Raw genomic sequence first — 21,018 nt, forward strand, 5'->3', positions numbered from 1 at the left:
TTTAGCCCGAAAGAAGTGGTCTGGCTTTTTTGAAAATCTGAGTGTTTTAAAAAAGGGATTTTGTCCATTTACCCCATTTCTAGGGATTTTTTTCCCACTAACCCCATTAAGTTTTTTTAATTCCCTCTTACCCAATACACTCTAAGGGAGTCTTCCCTAATACCCTATTAAGATTTTTTTTTTGTTTTTAATTTTTTTTTAATACCATTTTACCCCTCACCCCTTTATTACTTAGAGAGAGAGAGAGACAAAGAGAAAATGGAAGAGAGAGAAACCATAGGAGACTTCGCCGGAATCCGGTCACCGGTCGCCGGATTCCGGCCAACTTTTGCCGGAATCCGGTCACCGGCCGCCGGAATCCGGTCACCGGCTGCCGCCCACCGGATTTTTTTTAAAACCTCTATTGCCCCCTAATAGAGGAGCAATAGACGTCTATTGCCCCACAATAGACGTCTATTGCCCCAGCAGTGTATTGCCCCCTAATAGATGTCTACTGCCCCCCAATATACGCCTATTGCCCCCCAATATAAGAGCAATAAGGTCTATTGCCCCCCAATAGACGTCTCGATTACAGAAATGGGAATCAATCTTCTTAAAATTACACAAATAAAACTTTTATTAAAGAAAAAAAACGAGGAGATTACATCAATTCAAAACGTCTATTGCCCCCCAATAGACGTATATTGCCCCCCATGTAATAACCTCATTTTCCATTACCTTAATTATTGAATTTTCTGGTTTTGGCACTAGAGTAGTGATGATTTCTTTTTAAAAAAAAAAGAAAAGAAATCTGTGAGGCGTGTTGAGCAACAGTGAAGCAGTGCTTCTGCTTTACTTCTTTTGTATATTGAATGAGAATTGGTGGAAGGCGGTAGGCAGCACAGTGCTTCTGCTTTAGTTCTTTTGTAGTATTGTATGCGATTGTTGGAAGGTGGTAAGCAAGCACAGAAGAGAAAAAAAAAAAAGAGGAAAAGAAATTCCACTCTCTCCCGTTCTCACGTCCGAAAACAACCCAAAGAACAGAGCAAATTTCTCCAAGATTTTTCTCGCTCCACAGGCCATCGATCGACCCCAGACCACGTCCCACGCCTTCGCCTCCTCCTTTCACAGCTGCCGGTAACAGCCTTTCGCCGTTCGTGGGCCGTACACGGCGGTGGAGCACAAGGCCGGTTTACCCCCGTTTTGATTTCAAGCTTGATATCTCAAGCTACCAGTCACCACTCCTCACCAAACTCCATCCACAAGCTCGCCTCAACGTCCTGAAGCTCCCAGAAGTGGCCTTGCACGGCGGCGCTACTCGTGGTGGCGGCTGGAAGCCAGACCCGATCAAATCGAAAACCGAAGCTTCGAGCAATATATCTCGCGCTACAGGACGTTGTTTTGAGTGTTTCTTGAACTGGTGAACTCAGAGTGAGGATCTGAACAACTTTCCAGAAGGTATCGAGGCCTGAAGTTGCAGTTTTTACGTCGAACTAGGAGCTCGCCGGTTTCTGGGTTTTTCCGGCCAACCGACTGGTTTGAGGTAATTTCTATTCCTTCCGGTCATTTTCAGACTTCGTGCTAGTTATGAAAGTTGTCAAGCATGATGAGAGGAAGAAGAGCAGCCCGGCCCCGACACCATTGGTGGTGGTCGGCGGCGGCTCTGCCACTAACTCCGGCGGCCCTTTCCGGCCACCTCCGGGGATCAAAAATATGGTTTCTGTACATTTCAGATTCTATATTTCAATACGATCATTTTGATATATTATACACAATTTTTGGATATCATATGATTAAGTTATGAATTTTACGATTTCGATCGATTTCGATCGTTCGATTTGTGATATGTGAAGATCGGACCGTCCGATGGACTTGTAGTTTTGATATGTTGATCTTATGACTGTCCCAGTGGCTTTGTGTGGTCATGGGCGAAGATCCGACCGTTGGATCTTCGTATAATTGCTAAACAGTGACTAGGAGGCGATTCGTGAGAATCCGTCCGTTGAATTTTCGTATAAATTAGCGGAGATGTTAGTAAGGACGATTCAGGAAGATCTGACCGTTGGATCTTCGTGATGATTTTTGGAGGATGATCCTAAAGGCGATCTGTGAGGATCCGACCGTTGGATCATCATTTAATTTCGATCCGACCGTTGGATTGTCGTTTGATTATGTTTTTGAGTTATTGGCTAAGTTAAGGTCATGTCTGATTAGGTGATCGACGGTTTGATTTGGCGGACGATTCGTGAAAGTGTATTTTGAGCTGTTAAGAAGACGCAGCGGGAATTTAGAGGTGAGTAAACCTCACGTGGTTCATATTACGAACCGAATAAATTTAATTACCTTATTTTGTCGTAATTGCGTGAAAATATTTATGAAATAAATATTTGTTTTAAAATCATATGGACTTGATCAACTACGGTCCATGGGTAAGTAAAATGATTTTTACTATACAAATGAATTTCTCGGTTTTATTGCATGTGAACTATAGTTGGTATTAGTGATTATCCCTGAGCGGATAATTACGTATATATATATTTACGTGATTATATGTGAATGGTGTGACATTGAAGAGTGTGGAATTGGGATGATTAAATTATTATGAATTGACATGTGACTTACCATATTTATATGTGATGAACATGATTGATGAGTTCTTGTTAATATTCATGATTTACATTGGAGGATGTATAGAGTTAGAGAATGTAGGGTTCTGAGGATGAAGTGTCCGAAGTTCGACGGTTAAGGATAACCGGAGTGTTTGTGTACTGAGGACGGGGATGTCCAAAGCGCGACGGTTTATTATTAACCGAAGTTGTGTGCTGAGGACGGGGATGTCCAAAGCGCGACGGTTTATTATTAACCGAAGTATATGGTGCTGAGGACGGGGATGTCCAAAGCGCGACGGTTATAGTGTTAACCGAAGTATTTTTGCCGTTGCTTGACCCTAGGCCAAGGTGTCAGAGGTAACGAGGCAGTTAGAGCTCTAACGTGTTATGGGATGGGACCAAAGTGGTGATAGTGTTGTGAGATAGGACCAAAAATGGTGATAGTGTTGTGTGATAAGACCAAAGTGGTGATATTGAATGGGTTTGACGTTTGCGTCGTGGATGTTGAGATTGTTGGTTGTATTGTTGAGTTATAAGAATTGTAATTTAAAATCAACAGTTCTTTCTTGTTTACTCATACTGGCTGTAAAAAGCTTACCGGGTTTTGTGTTGTTGCAACTCCCGGTACACTATTCAAATTGTGTAGCGGGAAATCCTACAGGTCAGGAGAACCAGGACGGTGATCGGGCTGCTTAGAGTAGTGTTATGTGAATTACAGCATTATATTGTGAGGTTTGTTATGCTCATTTAGAGCTTTGCAATTTTACTTTGTAAGAGTGAATTGTAATAATTAACTCGAGGGTTTCGAGTTTTTGTGTTGAGTGGCGAGTGGTGTGTTTGTTTGTGAGAAAAAAATTCAGAACGTTATTTGTATTAATTGTTTATTCATGTTTCGGATTTGAATTGGTTATTCAAAATTCGGGGCGTGACAGTTTGGTATCAGAGCGTAAGGTACATATTTGGTGATAATCAGTACTCCCCGAGTGATGGCCCGTCTGCAGCGGATCCCCATCATATACTCTTCGGTACTGGTATAATCATTGGGTATGTCTTAGTATGGGGTCTAGACAGCGTGTATGTCTGTAGGACGGTAGAGTTGTCTTCTAAGTTCGTATTAGAATAAGTTTAGTTTCCGCAGGTTGTAATCTTCGAGGAATAGAGACCTCTAGATTTAACTATGATGAGTCGGTGAGATTTGTTTTATGGAAGTGAGGTCCTTTTGGATGTTGAAGTGTTTGGTTGAAGGCATGATGTTGACCTATGCACGTACCTAGTGTGGATACGAGTATGAATTGTTATAAATTTTGTCTTCTTAAGTTGGACGTACAGATGTTTAGATGGGGTGTACGTATCAAGGATTAGATATCTTGTTTTATAAAGAGACGTCTTAGTGGAGTTTTGGTAATTGACATGTGATACGTGATTAAAGTGACTCTGAGGCAATTATGCTGACCTTGTGTGAGATTGAATTCTTAGTGTAGACTAAGAAGGTTGTGTGGTGATTTTATATACACTACGTGATGAACTTTTAGAAGGAAAAGTTATGAGTAAAAGTATGGGTTTTTCCCTGATGTCTATAGCAGACTTGTGCATATGGCAGCCTTGTGGTGGTGCCAGTAGTGTTTATTTTATAACAGTTTTTATGGCAGTGCTTGTAGTGCTTTAGTGGTAGTTGTGTGATGTAACCATTTGATAGAACTCACCTTGGTTAGGGTGTTAGCCATTGAACAGGATTCTTGACTCTGTGGTTTGGGAAGAGATTGATATAAATTTTTGAGTGTAGTGAGGTAATTTGGAGATACTTAGGTTATCTATAAGGAGGGTGGTGGAGTTTGTTATCGAGGTGATACCAGGTTAGATACCTATATTAATGTCGCTTTATTGGATGAAACTGAACTTAAGGAGTTGAAGGTTCAAGGTGAGAGTTTACTTGAGTAGAGATTCATTAGAGCTAGTATTTTTCCATGATGGTACTGTATTGAGAAAGAAGAAGAATGTGGCTATGTTCCTTCTTTAAGGTGAAACATGACCATGATTAGATTTGGTACTAAGGATATGAATTATCGATAATGACTTGGAGCGAATTTGTAGCATTCTTTTGAGACATGTACTTTCCTGCCCAGTGAAGGATATGTTAGTGTTCTAGTTCTAAGGATCACGAGCATAAGAGGTGTTAAGTTTGGTGCTCTATAGGTGTTTCTGAATGGGAAGTGTTTAGCTTTATTAATCCCTGAATTCTAGCGACGAAATTGTTTGTGTTTGGTTTGACTCAGAGGATGCTAGCTAGACCTCTGTGCAACTTAATTGATTGTTTGTGATAAATCATTATGATTGATGTGTGCAGCAGAGTTGTCAATGGTTTTGAAAATAGTATTGGGTGACCAAGGTTGATCCTTGGTGTTGTTGATGGTTTAACAAAAAGAAGAAACGACATGCATGCAATCTTATTGATTTTATATTACAAAAGGGAAAACGAGCACTATGCTATGCTAAGCCTAGTCAGCAGCTCCGGATGGATTGAGGCTGAGCTCAAGAGAAACGTTAGAGCCACTGTGGTAACCGCCTGAGCCACCAGAATAGTAACCAAATGCGCTACCTTCCTCGGAAGTAGTCTTCGGGTTACCAAAGACGTCCTCGCCGTGCACGGGGAACAGAGGAAGAGTTTCAACCTCCTGGTGATCTCCTCCTCGTTGTTGCAGGGATGTTTGTCCTCCTGTTGTGCCAAAAGAGTTGTACTGGTATTAGTGTTGAAGTGTGAGGAAGAATTTGAAACAAAATTTAAATCAAGAAATCCTTCATTACCAGTAGAATAGGTGGAACCAAAGTTGAGATCAATGGATCTACCATCATCAGTAGAACTAGTGGACCCAAAATTGATGTCGATGGATCCACCAGCTGGCCCAAAATTGATGTCGATGGATCCACCAGCACCAGTAGAACCAGTGGACCCAAAATTGAGATCGATGGATCCACCAGTACCAAGAGAACTAGTTCCCATGGGCACTGGAGCAGCCTGATTACACCTATTCATCTGCTTCTCTCGAGCCCTGACGTTCTGGAACCAAAAGTAAATGTTCTTACCCTCAACATGTCCATACTGGTTCAGCTGGAGGCAGATCTCGTGAATATGCTCTGTAGATGGGCACTTAAATCCCTTGACGTAGTAAAGATCCTTGAGGATTCTTATTTGTTCTGGAGTAGGAATCCATCTGGTACGACTTCGCCAGAAATCCATGTTGGCACTACTTCCAGCTGCTTGGGTGTTTCCTCCCTCCTCTGTTGGTTGCTGTTGTTGTGGTTCCATTTGTTGCGGGGTTTGGAGCTCCATTAGTTGCAGAGTTCGTGGCTCTTGGGTCATGAGGTGAGAGGATGTGAATATCGAGGAATACATGGTTTAGTGTTTGAGGGAGATTTTGTTAGAAGGATTGGAGTTGTTGAACTGGTGATTGGAGATCTGAGATTCTCAGAGGAAAGATGAAATCGAATCTTCAAATGGGAGAGAAGATCAGAAGAGAAGGATTGAAATTGATGAAGAAAGGATTTGAGTTTCGAGAGGAAGACTGCAGAGTTTGAGAGAGAATGGCTGGGGAAAAATTCTTTTCTTTGGTGTGAACAGTTTTTCTCCAGGATGCACCTATTTATAGAACGAGGTGAGCAGATCTCCACCGTTGGATGGACGATCTCTGAGATTCAATCTACGCGTTGAATTAAAGTCATCCGAAAACCCGGAAAAGTTGTTGGCGCGTGGAGAGCGTGTAAGGGGACAGGCCGAACCTCGAGACGCTGTGGCAGACAGCTTTAGCCGAAAGTGATTTGCTTTCCGTAAATCACGGAAGAGACGTGTCGTGGCACGTGGAGTGTACCGACAGTTTGTTGTTATTCTATCGCTTATGATAGAATAAATAAAAGAAGTTGCATGGATAGTAACGAGAGCAGCTGGTGCTCTAGTGGTTGAAGAGCAAGGCTCTTGTACAAGAGGTCAGAGGTTCGAACCTTGCCTCTCGTTTATTTTTATTATGTTCGCTTATGACATAATAAGTATAACATTTGTACACATTATATTAAGCACAGCTTGTGCTCCAGTGGTTGGGGGAAAAAGGTTTCGTGCGGCAGGTTGAGGTTTCGAACCTTGCCTTCCCTGTTATTTTATTTATGTCGCTTATGACATAATAAATATAACACGTGAGCATATATTAATGAAGGCAGCTCTTGCTTCAGTGGTTGGGAGCAAAACCTTCGTGTTCGAGGTCGGGAGTTCGAACCTTACCTCTTACAAATATTTTTGGATTTCGTATATGCTTGATATACATACGTATATACGGTCTGTACGGTATGCATACGTATATACGGTTGTACAGTATGCATACGTATATACAGTCTGTATGGTATGCATACGTATATACGGTATACCTACGGTATGTACAATTTCATACCGTAGCCGAGCTAAAAAGTTGTGGGCCAAATAGTAAGCCCAAATGTTAGGCCCGATTTGTAGGCCTAAATAGTGAGCCCAATTGTTCGGCCCGAATAGTAGGCCCAAATGTTAAACCCAAATTGGTTTGGGCCGGTTCGAAATGTAGATGGTTCGGTTCTTCGGCCCAATTGGCCAGCCCTAATGCTTAGCCAAGGATTGAGCAAGCCCAAGTCATCGTCACTGGGTGACATATTTTATTGGCGTGCTTTTGGGGATGATTTGTTTTGAGTGATGCTAATTGAGTAGCGAAACGCTTTGTGGGAGTTTTTACTGTGCTTGTATGCCAGTACAGGGTGAAGATCTATGTGAGGATCTATGAGATAATCTCTGTGAAGATCTAAGTGATGATCTATGTGATGATCCATGTGATGATTTTGTGTAATTGATGTGGAGTGATGTTGAGCAGTTGTGTTGTGAGTTTACGTTTGTGATGAAAGGATTTAGTGGCCATAGGAATGTATTTTTATACAAAGGGCTGAGGCTTTGTAGATTACTACAGATTTGGAAAAGATGGAGATTCTATAGTTAGAGTCTAACATGAGAGTGAAGTATCCACAGCTCTTTGTGGAATTGGGTGCTTGAATTTCGGGACGAAATTCGTTTAAGGGGGGTAGATTGTAATAACCTCATTTTCCATTACCTTAATTATTGAATTTTCTGGTTTTGGCACTAGAGTAGTGATGATTTCTTTTTTAAAAAAAAAGAAAAGAAATCTGTGAGGCGTGTTGAGCAACAGTGAAGCAGTGCTTCTGCTTTACTTCTTTTGTATATTGAATGAGAATTGGTGGAAGGCGGTAGGCAGCACAGTGCTTCTGCTTTAGTTCTTTTGTAGTATTGTATGCGATTGTTGGAAGGTGGTAAGCAAGCACAGAAGAGAAAAAAAAAAAAGAGGAAAAGAAATTCCACTCTCTCCCGTTCTCACGTCCGAAAACAACCCAAAGAACAGAGCAAATTTCTCCAAGATTTTTCTCGCTCCACAGGCCATCGATCGACCCCAGACCACGTCCCACGCCTTCGCCTCCTCCTTTCACAGCTGCCGGTAACAGCCTTTCGCCGTCTCGTGGGCCGTACACGGCGGTGGAGCACAAGGCCGGTTTACCCCCGTTTTGATTTCAAGCTTGATATCTCAAGCTACCAGTCACCACTCCTCACCAAACTCCATCCACAAGCTCGCCTCAACGTCCTGAAGCTCCCAGAAGTGGCCTTGCACGGCGGCGCTACTCGTGGTGGCGGCTGGAAGCCAGACCCGATCAAATCGAAAACCGAAGCTTCGAGCAATATATCTCGCGCTACAGGACGTTGTTTTGAGTGTTTCTTGAACTGGTGAACTCAGAGTGAGGATCTGAACAACTTTCCAGAAGGTATCGAGGCCTGAAGTTGCAGTTTTTACGTCGAACTAGGAGCTCGCCGGTTTCTGGGTTTTTCCGGCCAACCGACTGGTTTGAGGTAATTTCTATTCCTTCCGGTCATTTTCAGACTTCGTGCTAGTTATGAAAGTTGTCAAGCATGATGAGAGGAAGAAGAGCAGCCCGGCCCCGACACCATTGGTGGTGGTCGGCGGCGGCTCTGCCACTAACTCCGGCGGCCCTTTCCGGCCACCTCCGGGGATCAAAAATATGGTTTCTGTACATTTCAGATTCTATATTTCAATACGATCATTTTGATATATTATACACAATTTTTGGATATCATATGATTAAGTTATGAATTTTACGATTTCGATCGATTTCGATCGTTCGATTTGTGATATGTGAAGATCGGACCGTCCGATGGACTTGTAGTTTTGATATGTTGATCTTATGACTGTCCCAGTGGCTTTGTGTGGTCATGGGCGAAGATCCGACCGTTGGATCTTCGTATAATTGCTAAACAGTGACTAGGAGGCGATTCGTGAGAATCCGTCCGTTGAATTTTCGTATAAATTAGCGGAGATGTTAGTAAGGACGATTCAGGAAGATCTGACCGTTGGATCTTCGTGATGATTTTTGGAGGATGATCCTAAAGGCGATCTGTGAGGATCCGACCGTTGGATCATCATTTAATTTCGATCCGACCGTTGGATTGTCGTTTGATTATGTTTTTGAGTTATTGGCTAAGTTAAGGTCATGTCTGATTAGGTGATCGACGGTTTGATTTGGCGGACGATTCGTGAAAGTGTATTTTGAGCTGTTAAGAAGACGCAGCGGGAATTTAGAGGTGAGTAAACCTCACGTGGTTCATATTACGAACCGAATAAATTTAATTACCTTATTTTGTCGTAATTGCGTGAAAATATTTATGAAATAAATATTTGTTTTAAAATCATATGGACTTGATCAACTACGGTCCATGGGTAAGTAAAATGATTTTTACTATACAAATGAATTTCTCGGTTTTATTGCATGTGAACTATAGTTGGTATTAGTGATTATCCCTGAGCGGATAATTACGTATATATATATTTACGTGATTATATGTGAATGGTGTGACATTGAAGAGTGTGGAATTGGGATGATTAAATTATTATGAATTGACATGTGACTTACCATATTTATATGTGATGAACATGATTGATGAGTTCTTGTTAATATTCATGATTTACATTGGAGGATGTATAGAGTTAGAGAATGTAGGGTTCTGAGGATGAAGTGTCCGAAGTTCGACGGTTAAGGATAACCGGAGTGTTTGTGTACTGAGGACGGGGATGTCCAAAGCGCGACGGTTTATTATTAACCGAAGTTGTGTGCTGAGGACGGGGATGTCCAAAGCGCGACGGTTTATTATTAACCGAAGTATATGGTGCTGAGGACGGGGATGTCCAAAGCGCGACGGTTATAGTGTTAACCGAAGTATTTTTGCCGTTGCTTGACCCTAGGCCAAGGTGTCAGAGGTAACGAGGCAGTTAGAGCTCTAACGTGTTATGGGATGGGACCAAAGTGGTGATAGTGTTGTGAGATAGGACCAAAAATGGTGATAGTGTTGTGTGATAAGACCAAAGTGGTGATATTGAATGGGTTTGACGTTTGCGTCGTGGATGTTGAGATTGTTGGTTGTATTGTTGAGTTATAAGAATTGTAATTTAAAATCAACAGTTCTTTCTTGTTTACTCATACTGGCTGTAAAAAGCTTACCGGGTTTTGTGTTGTTGCAACTCCCGGTACACTATTCAAATTGTGTAGCGGGAAATCCTACAGGTCAGGAGAACCAGGACGGTGATCGGGCTGCTTAGAGTAGTGTTATGTGAATTACAGCATTATATTGTGAGGTTTGTTATGCTCATTTAGAGCTTTGCAATTTTACTTTGTAAGAGTGAATTGTAATAATTAACTCGAGGGTTTCGAGTTTTTGTGTTGAGTGGCGAGTGGTGTGTTTGTTTGTGAGAAAAAAATTCAGAACGTTATTTGTATTAATTGTTTATTCATGTTTCGGATTTGAATTGGTTATTCAAAATTCGGGGTGTGACACCCCAATAGACGTTTCGGTTACCGAAATGAGAACTAATCTTCCTAAAATTACACAAATAAAACTTTGATTAAAGAAAAAAAATCAGAGATTACATCAATTTAAACGTCTATTGCCTCCCAATAGACATGTATTGCCCTCCAATAGACTTTTATCAGACGTCGACGTCTATTGGGGGGCAATACACGTCTATTGCCCACCATAAAACTTTTTTTTTCTTTTTTCTTTCCTTCTGGGCCTTCTGCCATCATGAAACCGACCTCCATCTCATCAACTCTCTTCCCAAGGACCCCTTGTGCAGCTATTTCCACTGCCACCTCTTCAGACGCCTCATCCATCTTCATATCTTCCAACTACACCAAGATGCACAACCCATAATCAATGTAATCCAAAATTCTAATAACTAATTCTTCTAACTCTTATACCAATATACTATTAACAACTCGTACATGTAGGCAGAAAATATTAGAAGGGTTGAAAGAAAAAACCAATACAAAATAAGAAAGGAAGAACATGGATGCAGTTACTGAAATAACCATTTGAATAGGTTGACATTGAACTCCCTAAAATAATGCTCAACTGCTTCAAAAACACTATCGTTCCTCTAGCCTCAAATGCCAACACAGGAATAATGGAATCTTACTATTTAACACACATTTCTCTTCAAAAAGCCCATTTGAACAGGCCTCAAGTCTCTTAACACACAACAAGGAAACGCAAAACAAAAGGTTGCCAAATTCAAAAACAAAAATTTAACCTTCTTCCTCAAAGAAAGCTCGATCCCAAGCAAGGCTTTTACGCAAATTGTATCCTCCCTTCTTTTTCCTCTTCATTTGCTGCGGGTGGAGGCTGAATTTCTTTTCTTCAATCTTGTTCAAGTTAGTGTTCTCTTTATTCATACTATCCCTACATGAAGGTTTCTGGGTATCCCCATTCACTTTCACACCCTCTGCAATACAAATCAAAGAAACTCCCATTTACGCTCTGTAAATTGTAATGTAGGTCTAATTACGTAAAATCAGAACACAAACATGTACGTAATGGATTCAAATTTACAGAAAGGAGCACAATTAGAGTTCGATTTGAGTCGCAATATTCAAATTCAACAAACGAATTAAAGAAACCCTAGAAAGCTAGAACAGAGTAAAAGGAGGGAGGCGTAAAATTGGAGAGGGAGGGAGATGAAACCCTAACCTTTGGGTCTGGATCTGGGGGGTTGGAGAGGCGAGCAGAAGAAATAGGCGTCGTCGTTGGTGGCGGTGCTGGTGGAAACGGCGCCGTGTGGAGTCGACTGAAGAAGCGAGTCGTCTTCTCCGGTGATCTGCACCGGAGTCCGAGTTCTGGGGGTTTTAGCGGAGCCACCCACGACGACGAAGAAGACGACGAAGCCGAGGGAGGAAGCACATGGCTAGGAATCTGGCGTCGGCGATCTGCACTGAAAGTAAATCACAGCTAGCAAAACCGAGGCGGAGACGAGGAGAGAGAGCAACGCCGGCAATCTACACGGAGAGAAAATCACAGCGAGAAAAAACACAGGCGGTGACGAGGAGAGAGAGTCCGGCGCCGGCGATTGCACCGAGGAGAGAGAGAGAGAGAGAGAGAGAGAGAGAGAGAGAGAGAGAGAGAGAGAGAGAGTCTGCGTCGTGACTGGAGAGAGAGAGAGTCTGCGTGAGAAAGAGAGAGAGAGAGGAGAGAAGGGCATGTGGTTGTAATTCATTAATTAGACTAAGGATAAAATTGTTATTTCAATTCAAATTATAGGTTAGTGGGAATAAAAATCTGTTGCTGGGGTAAGTGGGATAACTTTGGCTCATTTTGGGGCTTTTGGTCAAGGACCCTTTAAAAAAGGGAGGTCATATTCATATTTTCCAAATTGGTATTTAGACCTCCTCACTTAATAAGCATTCAACTTACTTTTACAAATAACCAATATGTCTCCCTAATTTTTCCAAAATGCTCATCGTCTTATGAAATCAATAAAAGCCTTTAATTTTTAAGAGGCTCTATTCATACCTTCAAAATCGGTAGTTGCCTCTTAATTTTTTAAAATTTTGCAATCCTATTTTACATTTGATACGAGAGCTGAAAACAAAATAAAAATAAATAAATAAACTTCAGGTGGTAGTCGTTCCTCTATGCTACTTTTATATATCTCTCTCTCGCAAATACAAGGCATGGCGATTTCCCAAGTTTTTCAATTTCAATACCGTGAGCAATTTTTTCTTTTGATTGCAGAGAAGTGTGTCAACATGGAGTCGTGTATGGTTTTCATGTTAAGAATTGATTTGTGGGCATTGAAGTCGAGTAACAGAACTGTGGGGTGAAAATTTTGGGATTAGTTTTAAAAACTCAATAAGAAGGTACGTATCTCATCGAGAATGGTATATCTTGTCAAAGAGGTGATATCTCGTTTAGGAAAAGATATCTTGTTGAGTAATAATAGAACCCATCGAGGAAGATCTTGATAAGGCAAATTCCATTGAGGTCAGATTGGAATTCATCGAGGAAGATCTCGACAAGGTACCCTTTGAAGAGGATCTCAATAAAGTAAAATCCTTCGAGGAGGATTTCAATGAGGTGACCAATTTCTTGACTGCCAAAGGTTTCACTCCCGCTCCAGTCCAAAGAAGCAGGTGATAAAATTTTCTATTGATTTTCAAAAATTTAATGTCAAATCCCTTTACAGATGTATATTTTAGAGTTTATGTTGGAGGAGAAAGTTTTCTCCAAGTTGAAGACTACTACTGTTTATAGAGGTAAGAAGAGACTTATGTTTCCCTCTTTCGTGTCTTTATTGGTAACTTTGACATGAGTTGACAAAGTAAACTATTACTTAGAAAAAGAGAGAGATCCAAATACCAAGTTTAAAGGTCGTATGAAGGGGCGGAACTAAAATTTAACTTTTAGGGGGTCCAAACATAAAGTATTAATCAGACAACCGAATTATTACAACATAATTTGAAAGTCAAAAATCTATTAGTATCGTACGGCGTCAAAAATCTATTAGACTCGCTATAAATTATCTCGAGAGGTTGAGAGCAATGATAGGGTTCCTTGGCAGCGTTCTGGCAATTTTGGGTGGAGGGTTTGGATTTTCTGCTATCTCTGTCTACCTTGTGGATGACGGCGGCGGTGGAAGGTTTCTTTATTGCTAAAAGGGTGGGGTGATAGGAACAAAATTGCTCCTTGTTCCTCTGGTTGTCTTTGCTGGTGAGGGCTGGTGGCACGCTTGGAACTGCTGCCCAGATCGAGAGGTTCGGGTACTGACCCTTGGTGGCACGTCGGCTACTATTGTTACTGACGATGGAGAGGTTGCGGTTAGATTTGCAGCTGGGGGGTACCGTTAATCTCAAGTAACTGGCTATGTCATTGGCCATGTCACAGTCATAAATATGACACTGAACATATAACTGTCAAAGTCATTGACCAAGTAACTGGCTATGTCATTGGCCATGTCACAGTCATAAATATGACACTGAACATATAACTGTCAAAGTCATTGACCAAGTAACTGTCAATCACATGCCACTTGTCAAGTCACTGTTATATCCATGTCATTGGTCAGGTCACATTGCATGTCATTGACCATGTCACTGTTATGCACATGTCACTGACCAAATCACTGGCTAGGTCCCTAGTTAGTGCCAACTCACTGTTAATCTCAAGTCACTGGCTATTTCACTGGCCGTGTCACAGTCATGAACATGTCATTGATCATGTAACTATCAAAGTCACTGATGATCTTCTCATTTTCACAATTTTGTATAGGTTATACAAACAGGACACATGGGCCGGAGTAGAAGAAAACAGAGGGAAGAAAGTGAAGAAGAAGATAATTATGAAGAAGAAGTAGAAGTTCCAGTCAAGAAGAAAAAGGTTATGAAGAAGAGTAGTGAGTATAGAAGAAATTTTAGAAATTTGTTTATTGCTTAAGATGCAAGTCACTAACCAGTTTGTTGGCCACATAAAACTTCAAGTTAGTGAATTTGAACAGTATAACAATAAAGTAACATTTTAACGTGTTGTATACTTACGAGGCTTCTTCTTGTGAAAATGAGAAGATTATCATTGACTTTGATAGTTACATAATCATTGACATGGTCAGTAACATGTTCATTACTATGACATGCATGGCCAGTGACTTGAGGTTAACAGTTTTACCTGGCCAATGACTTGGATATATCAGTGATCAGAAAATTTCAAAATATGTTAGTGACATGTAATGTGACTTGGTTAGTGACGTGTATAATAATGGCATGGTCAGTGATATGCAATGTGATCTAGCCAGTGATATGTGATTGACAGTAACTTAGCTACTAACTTGTGATCAACATTGGACGTGACCAGTGACCTAGCAAGTGACTTGACCAGTGACTCAGTCAATGCAATTAACATACTCTTACTAACTGCTGCAGAGCTGCTGAACTAGCACCATAGGCGGCAGCTCCTGTATAAAGCCCTCTTACAATCGAGGTCAACAATATGATGGAACCTCCTAACTTATGATCTCGCATTCTTCTGCCAACGGCCTTTACCGGAAACCAAGCAGACATCAAATTTATCTTCATTATCTGTTTAAACTCATCTTCAGATAATGCAGATATGCTCTTGCATCTCTCAAGATCAAGTACCACTTCCAACATACACATCGACATAAAATTGTCAAATCTTATTTCAAAGGTGAGTATGGGGAATACAGGACTAACAAACAATCATCAAAAGAACACCTAAATTACATTACACGATACAAATGCCTCTTACAGTGGAGATATAGAACCACTATGAGATGACGGCTAAGATAATACGCTTGGCTTTTGCCAGCCAATCACAGGATCTATTCGGTTCCAGCGGTCTTCCTCTTCAACGCATCAATATATGTCTGTAGCTAGTTCTTTTCTGCTCTACTGATAACAAAATAGAATTGGCACTTGTTAGAATTATATAGTTTACATGCCAATTCAAGTGCTGTAGTTCTAATAGTTGTTAAAAATTATGAGCAATGCCTCATCTTGTAGAAAATAATGACATGCAACTTTAAATTGATAGTTCTAAACTTACCTTGAAGAGTAGGTAACGGTAGACGAACCAACCAGTATATCCTAGCCCTACCAACTCCAGGACCTTCGGAAGCTGAGGCAGCAGAGAATCAATCAATTCAGAGTGCGTTGATTGATATTTAGCGTAAGAAAAACAAACGTTCAGAAAATCTATAATGCAGAATCAAATCAATTAAGTGTAAAGGCATTCATCATTTCTGATGAAATAAAATTGAAGAATCTAAAGCCTTGTGGTTTTTTAAGAAATAAAACTGAATAGACGGCACCAACAAGTATTGAAGACAGCCACACAGCGACGATTGCCCCACCTCCATACAGAAGTACTGTTGACTTGTTTTCAACTGCATGCCTTTGATGAAGAGAACATAAAGTTTATCATTCTTAAACCAACCATAGGTGTCACTCCCTTTAGAACAACAAACAGCAAAATCTAAGTACATAGAAAAGATTCAATGCAAAGGGAAACAAACTGCTTGCTATGAAGTAGTAAGCTTATTGTTTACCTTCTCCTTCAAGTATGATATCAGTTCACCAGTGTAAACAGAAGTGGATGTCTCTTCCGAAGATGATGCTCCGATCTGAAGGGAACGCCTCCGGGACTCTGAAAAACATAAATAAACTCAATAAGCTTATAGTCTCAATTCATTTGATGCATTCCATAAAAAAGAGAAGCAGACAGAAAAATAAGAAGTTAAGAACTCGACTCCAAAGTATTCAATGAATACTGAAGAGGACTCAATACTCATGAGCTAAACTTAGGAACTATAGAAACAACCAAATGAGCCAAGAAATTGGGATAATGACGTGTGATTACACTCCAAATCTTCTAATTATCATCTCAAGGTGAAGTCTTTTATTACATGCATGTGCTATAGAGTTGCACAAACAACAAGCAGAGTACATTTGCCGACTGTAGCTTTTGCACAGTACATGGGACTTAGGTCTCACATATTTCGATGGCATCATTCAACTTGGATGCCCTGGCACCATTTCCCACTCCAAAATATGAAAACTCTGATTGGCTAATTAACGTGAAAAGAAAGAAAATTAAGAGTAAAAAAAAAAATGGTCATTAGTTCATCCACTTTCAATGCACTATATCAGCAACAAACCCACAATTACTAAGTGCTAAGGCGCACACAGGTGTTGGAAAAGAAAGAAGGAAAAAAAAAAAAATCTTGCCACCTTCAGAGAGTCTGTCGAAAGTCGAAACTGATTTCACTAATGGAGCTAAAGATGAAATCTTGCAGGCGCATTATAAAGTATTGAACTTAATCAACTCAAATTCAGGAACAAACATTCACCTTCCTAGCTTCTTCATACCTTCATTATCTGTTTATTAAAGAACATCCACAAAATTCCTCCACTTACCCATTGCCTCTCTCATATAACATTTATGACATCCCACATAATAGTTGACATTCATATTCATCTGTCAAACTACTTTAGTTTCTAAAACCATCAAGAACAGGAGCAGAGCCAGCTACTTGAATTTGAATTCCACCCAGTTATCTAGAACAAGCTGATAAGCTCATTGAAACCCACCTAATTAATTCTCAAACAAATCCAATCCCCAAAACCATTTCCCACTCTCCCACATTTTTATCAGCTACCAAAAACAGCAACAAAAAAACACACACAACTTCACCAGCACAACATTCAAGAACAACCCACAAAACCCAACAAGACAAAAACCTCAGAAACCAAAAACACAACCTCAAAAATCTTGCTTCCAACTAAACTACATCAACCTTAATCTCAGCACATAGAAATGCTCAAAACTGAATGGGAAGTAAAGAATGACACAAAAATTCATAGAAGAAGGCCTTTACATTTCTATTTACAAGATCGTTTCCAAGAGGCATCATTTTTACTACTGAATGTAAAAACATATGCAAGAGGGGAAACTGATTGACCTTGTTGTCAATCAGTTCAATTCTACATAGGCATTTTTGTTTTTCCAGCAAAACTGTGGTTTCTTCCAGTTTTGTCTTCTTCTTTTTTTGTAAACAAGCCTTCAAACAACTCATTACGAGCAGCAAACTCTTCAGATGAAAGCCCTTTAACCTGTGAGCAAATAGTAGCATTTATAAACCTCACTGCACAAACCTAAGCAATCAGGAATTCTATACTAAATAGGTAAAATTGACAACTCAACTACACGTTCTTCCACTTCAATTTACTATCGAGTACTAAAATACCGTATCCGAGTGTAATCATCTTTCAATTTTCAGTCTTGAGTAGAATGTAGCACACTAAACATCAATTTCTCAAACAATTTTATGAAATGCACAATTACGAAGAAGCACGATAATAGATTTGATTCAAACAGTGGAGCTAGTAAAATATAAACGCAGATGCCTTACTTCTAGTTTCTTCGCCGCTTCGTGTTCTTAAGCACGTTCCATTGCTTTATAATGTAAGCAACTCCCTCTTTAAGTGTTGCCTTCCTCCCTGCTTTAAAATTCCAAAGCTCTTGTATCTTATACCTCCCACTGGAATTATGTTCATTCAATTCCATTAACGAAGTAGTCACCACCTTGTATACTTCATCACCCAGCTCAGTCTTCAAATTTTTCAACTTTTTATCTTCTTCATCAATAATTTCCTGTATTTACATCAAAATCAAACAAAGTGAACAATAGTAAAAGAAATGTCCAGTATGACATGCTAAATTGAGGGATGTATTTAGTTCATCATATACCATTCTTTTTCCTGTCTCATCCATAATAACCTTGTATGGGTTCCATTTAGAATCCCCAACATAATCCTCCCACATAGAGCACAACTCCACTGCCCTCTCATTTGCTTCTTCTAATGCAGTATATCTTCTCTTGGCTGCAAGTTGAAATGCCTTCAAGTCAAGATCACCCAATGTCTTCACGCCAATATAGATTTTTGAATGATTTTTCAGTCCCTACAGAGAGCAAAAATTAGACAAAATCCAAAACACTTGTTCTAAAAAAAAAAAAAAAAAGGTAAAAAAGAATCCGTCTATTTCGTTCCACCCAAAATACCCAATACATAGCTGGCACACTACATATCCAAAAATGCCTTCCCCTTTCTTCCCAACAAAATCGATTATCAAAAATAGTGAATCAACAAATATGACTGAGAGACTATATATAGTGTAGGGAAATAGTTTATAAACTATATCGAAAACATGCTTAGAATATGAACATACATCAATTAACTCTTTACGGGCCCCCTGCAGCTCATCATTATTGCTCCTCTCCTTGAAAATCAGTGCATTGTAAAATTCTGACAGATCAGTAAGCTCCTGCTCCTTCTCCTTTAACATTTGTTCAAGTGCTTTAACATTCTTCTGGGCCTCAAAATCCTCATTCACTGCCTGTTTGGCTTGGAGCTGGTCTTTCAATTCAATTATTTCTGAGTGAAGCTTCTCATTTTCTCTCTGCAATTACCAATAAAGCGCAAGAAATATCAGAGATTTATTCATCCAAATCTCAAGGTTCCGAAAAGAAAATAGACTACAAACCTTTCTCTTTTCTGCAAGCGCTATCAGATTTTCTGCTTTCTTCTGCTCTGATTCTTCTCTCTCATTCTTACATAAATAACCACAGTATTAGCTCATATCAAATAACATATGCCGAGAATATAAGCCAATCATATTGTGGCCTTTAGATTACCCAAAGGAGAGAACTAAACAAATAAAAGATAAGAAAAATGATGTATACTTAAACTAGAAAACAAAGTAGAGCATTACTAAAAATGGAACTTGAAAATGAGGTTGACGTTGCATCACCCCATGGTACCCTCTCACTAACTCAATCTAAATCCTACTAGAACAATTTTTTCTGGTTCATTATATCTTCATCGAATATCAGATAAGTGGACAAGAATAAAGTTGGAGGAAACTTCATTGGTTTTTTATTTCTTTCACGTCATTTCTCCCAGTTACCATTCTCTCCTCCCTCTGAAAATTTGATTCCCAATGAAGGCACACAATAGTCCACAAACTATATTCCAAATCAGAGTGCGTATGAACGAATATCATATACAAGCCGGAAATATATGTGAGTAGTAAAACCATTATAACAGTCCAATAGAGTCTAAGTTGATCGATATTAACATTTCAACAGTATGATTACCATATGCTGTAGCTCCTTGCGGCAGTGCTCCAGCTCATTCTTTTTCATATCAATCTGATTCTCCAATTCAATGTTCTTTAGTTGAAGCTGATGCTTTTCTCTCTGCCATAGCTGGTCAATCATGAAAAATACAAATTAATCTCAAAGTTTCATGTACACACGTGATTGCTCCAACCAACCAAATTACCAAGTAAAAGAAAACAAGTACAGCAAACCTTTCTCTCTTCTGCCAACATTAGCTCCAGTTCATAAGTGTCCTTCTTTCCCTCTGTGCTAGTTGTCTCATTCTGAAAGAGAGGCTACATTAGCTCCTAGCATGTCAACAAAACTAGTTCTGAACACTAGAGAAATAAACAACCAAAAAGTTATTTTGCAAAGGCAGAGATGCTAATTAATCAAGACAAGTATCAGAACCAAGGAGCGAATAGTAACGGCTCCAACGAATGCCTATGCACCCAATGATCAAGACAGTGTTTTCTGAAGCTCAACCTCTTTCTCAAGATACTTCTTTTCAGCTTCAGATTTCAAGAAGCCTTATCCTATTCTGAGAATGCCTTTTCAAAGTAGCCATGTACATTATTGCAAAACTTTCTATTTAAACAACACATAACATGAAAAGATAAACATTTCCAATTTTACAACTTCATGACTCAGAAATTTTTAACCTTTCTTCAGGAACAGAATCAGAAATATCAACCTTAAAAAACAGAGACTCACCCATATCTCTTTCTCCTTGTATGTGAGATACGGCAAACCTGATACACAGACACGAAATCAGAACTACAAGAGACCCAACAATAGAAACAGAACATAAAACTAGAAACAGTTAATACTACTAAAAATAAAAATTCAACTATAGACTTGGTTACCTGGTGATGAAGGTGGAGGAAGTGAAGCTATATGAGAAGGCTGAGCCGGGAAAGAGAAACACTTGGTGCGTTTGGGCTGGGGTGGTTGTGGGTTTTCATCGAAGTAATCCAAGGCCAACCCAGCAGCACTGCACTCGGCTTCTTTCTTAGAGGTCAGCATAGTTTTAGTGTTGAAGGTGAAGCCATGGACGAGCACAGAGGCTGAGAAGCGAGGTCGGTGAGGTGGGCCTTGCTGGTTGCTGCTGTACTTGGGGAAGGTCCAACCTCTGGCTTGGCACATCTCCTGAAGCTTGGATTTGTTCAAGTTCATGGTGATTCTTAATTTGGAGGCTGCTAAGGCAATGTGGGTTCTTTTGTTGCTTGAGCTTGTTGCTGAAATGGAAATGCTGACCAGAATTGAGGGTGAGGGATTTTGGTGATCAGGGATTAGGCTTGGTAGGGGAGCAGTTACCACAGCTAGCTACGAGCCCAGCTGCC

The 21,018-nt window shown here is 40.0% G+C and overlaps 1 protein-coding gene and 2 long non-coding RNA genes across 6 annotated transcripts; 2 read left to right on the forward strand and 1 right to left on the reverse strand.

Moving 5' to 3' along the window:
- Positions 1–1,154: 1,154 nt before the first annotated feature.
- On the forward strand, positions 1,155–3,409 carry LOC133728080 (uncharacterized). The gene is made up of 3 exons (XR_009855606.1): positions 1,155–1,522; positions 2,194–2,272; positions 3,235–3,409. It is a non-coding gene; the product is annotated as an uncharacterized LOC133728080 (long non-coding RNA).
- A 4,370-nt stretch (positions 3,410–7,779) lies between these two features.
- On the forward strand, positions 7,780–10,395 carry LOC133727873 (uncharacterized). Its single transcript, XR_009855405.1, has 3 exons — positions 7,780–8,508; positions 9,180–9,258; positions 10,221–10,395. It is a non-coding gene; the product is annotated as an uncharacterized LOC133727873 (long non-coding RNA).
- Positions 10,396–15,171: 4,776 nt separating this feature from the next.
- On the reverse strand, positions 15,172–21,018 carry LOC133728901 (factor of DNA methylation 4-like). 4 transcript variants are annotated; one of them, XM_062156348.1, is made up of 13 exons: positions 20,542–21,018; positions 20,390–20,427; positions 19,888–19,959; positions 19,673–19,783; positions 19,060–19,125; positions 18,745–18,975; positions 18,265–18,477; positions 17,927–18,168; positions 17,477–17,627; positions 16,064–16,161; positions 15,869–15,966; positions 15,562–15,633; positions 15,172–15,407 (listed from the first exon to the last, which is right to left on the reverse strand). In XM_062156348.1, the coding sequence occupies exons 1-8, from the start codon at positions 20,849–20,851 to the stop codon at positions 17,929–17,931; spliced, it is 1,281 nt and encodes a 426-aa protein (XP_062012332.1). In that variant the 5' UTR covers positions 20,852–21,018; the 3' UTR covers positions 15,172–15,407; positions 15,562–15,633; positions 15,869–15,966; positions 16,064–16,161; positions 17,477–17,627; positions 17,927–17,928. The 4 variants fall into 4 exon arrangements, with proteins under 4 accessions (XP_062012332.1, XP_062012333.1, XP_062012331.1 ...); XM_062156349.1 differs by lacking the exon at positions 17,477–17,627; XM_062156347.1 differs by lacking the exons at positions 15,172–15,407; positions 15,562–15,633 and having other exon boundaries at positions 15,792–15,901.

The sequence above is a fragment of the Rosa rugosa genome, chromosome 2 (genome assembly GCF_958449725.1).
Source record: "Rosa rugosa chromosome 2, drRosRugo1.1, whole genome shotgun sequence".
Lineage (NCBI taxonomy): Eukaryota > Viridiplantae > Streptophyta > Magnoliopsida > Rosales > Rosaceae > Rosa > Rosa rugosa.

What these genes read in the sequence shown, in the direction of transcription:
- LOC133728901 (XM_062156349.1), bottom strand. Translation starts at nt 20,851, where the DNA reads ATGAACTTGAACAAATCCAAGCTTCAGGAGATGTGCCAAGCCAGAGGT. An exon ending in ACAAGGAGAAAGAGATATGG is followed by an intron (nt 19,960 to 20,389) that starts GTGAGTCTCTGT and finishes CCTCTCTTTCAG; the next exon opens with AATGAGACAACTAGCACAGA. An exon ending in TGTTGGCAGAAGAGAGAAAG is followed by an intron (nt 19,784 to 19,887) that starts GTTTGCTGTACT and finishes ATGATTGACCAG; the next exon opens with CTATGGCAGAGAGAAAAGCA.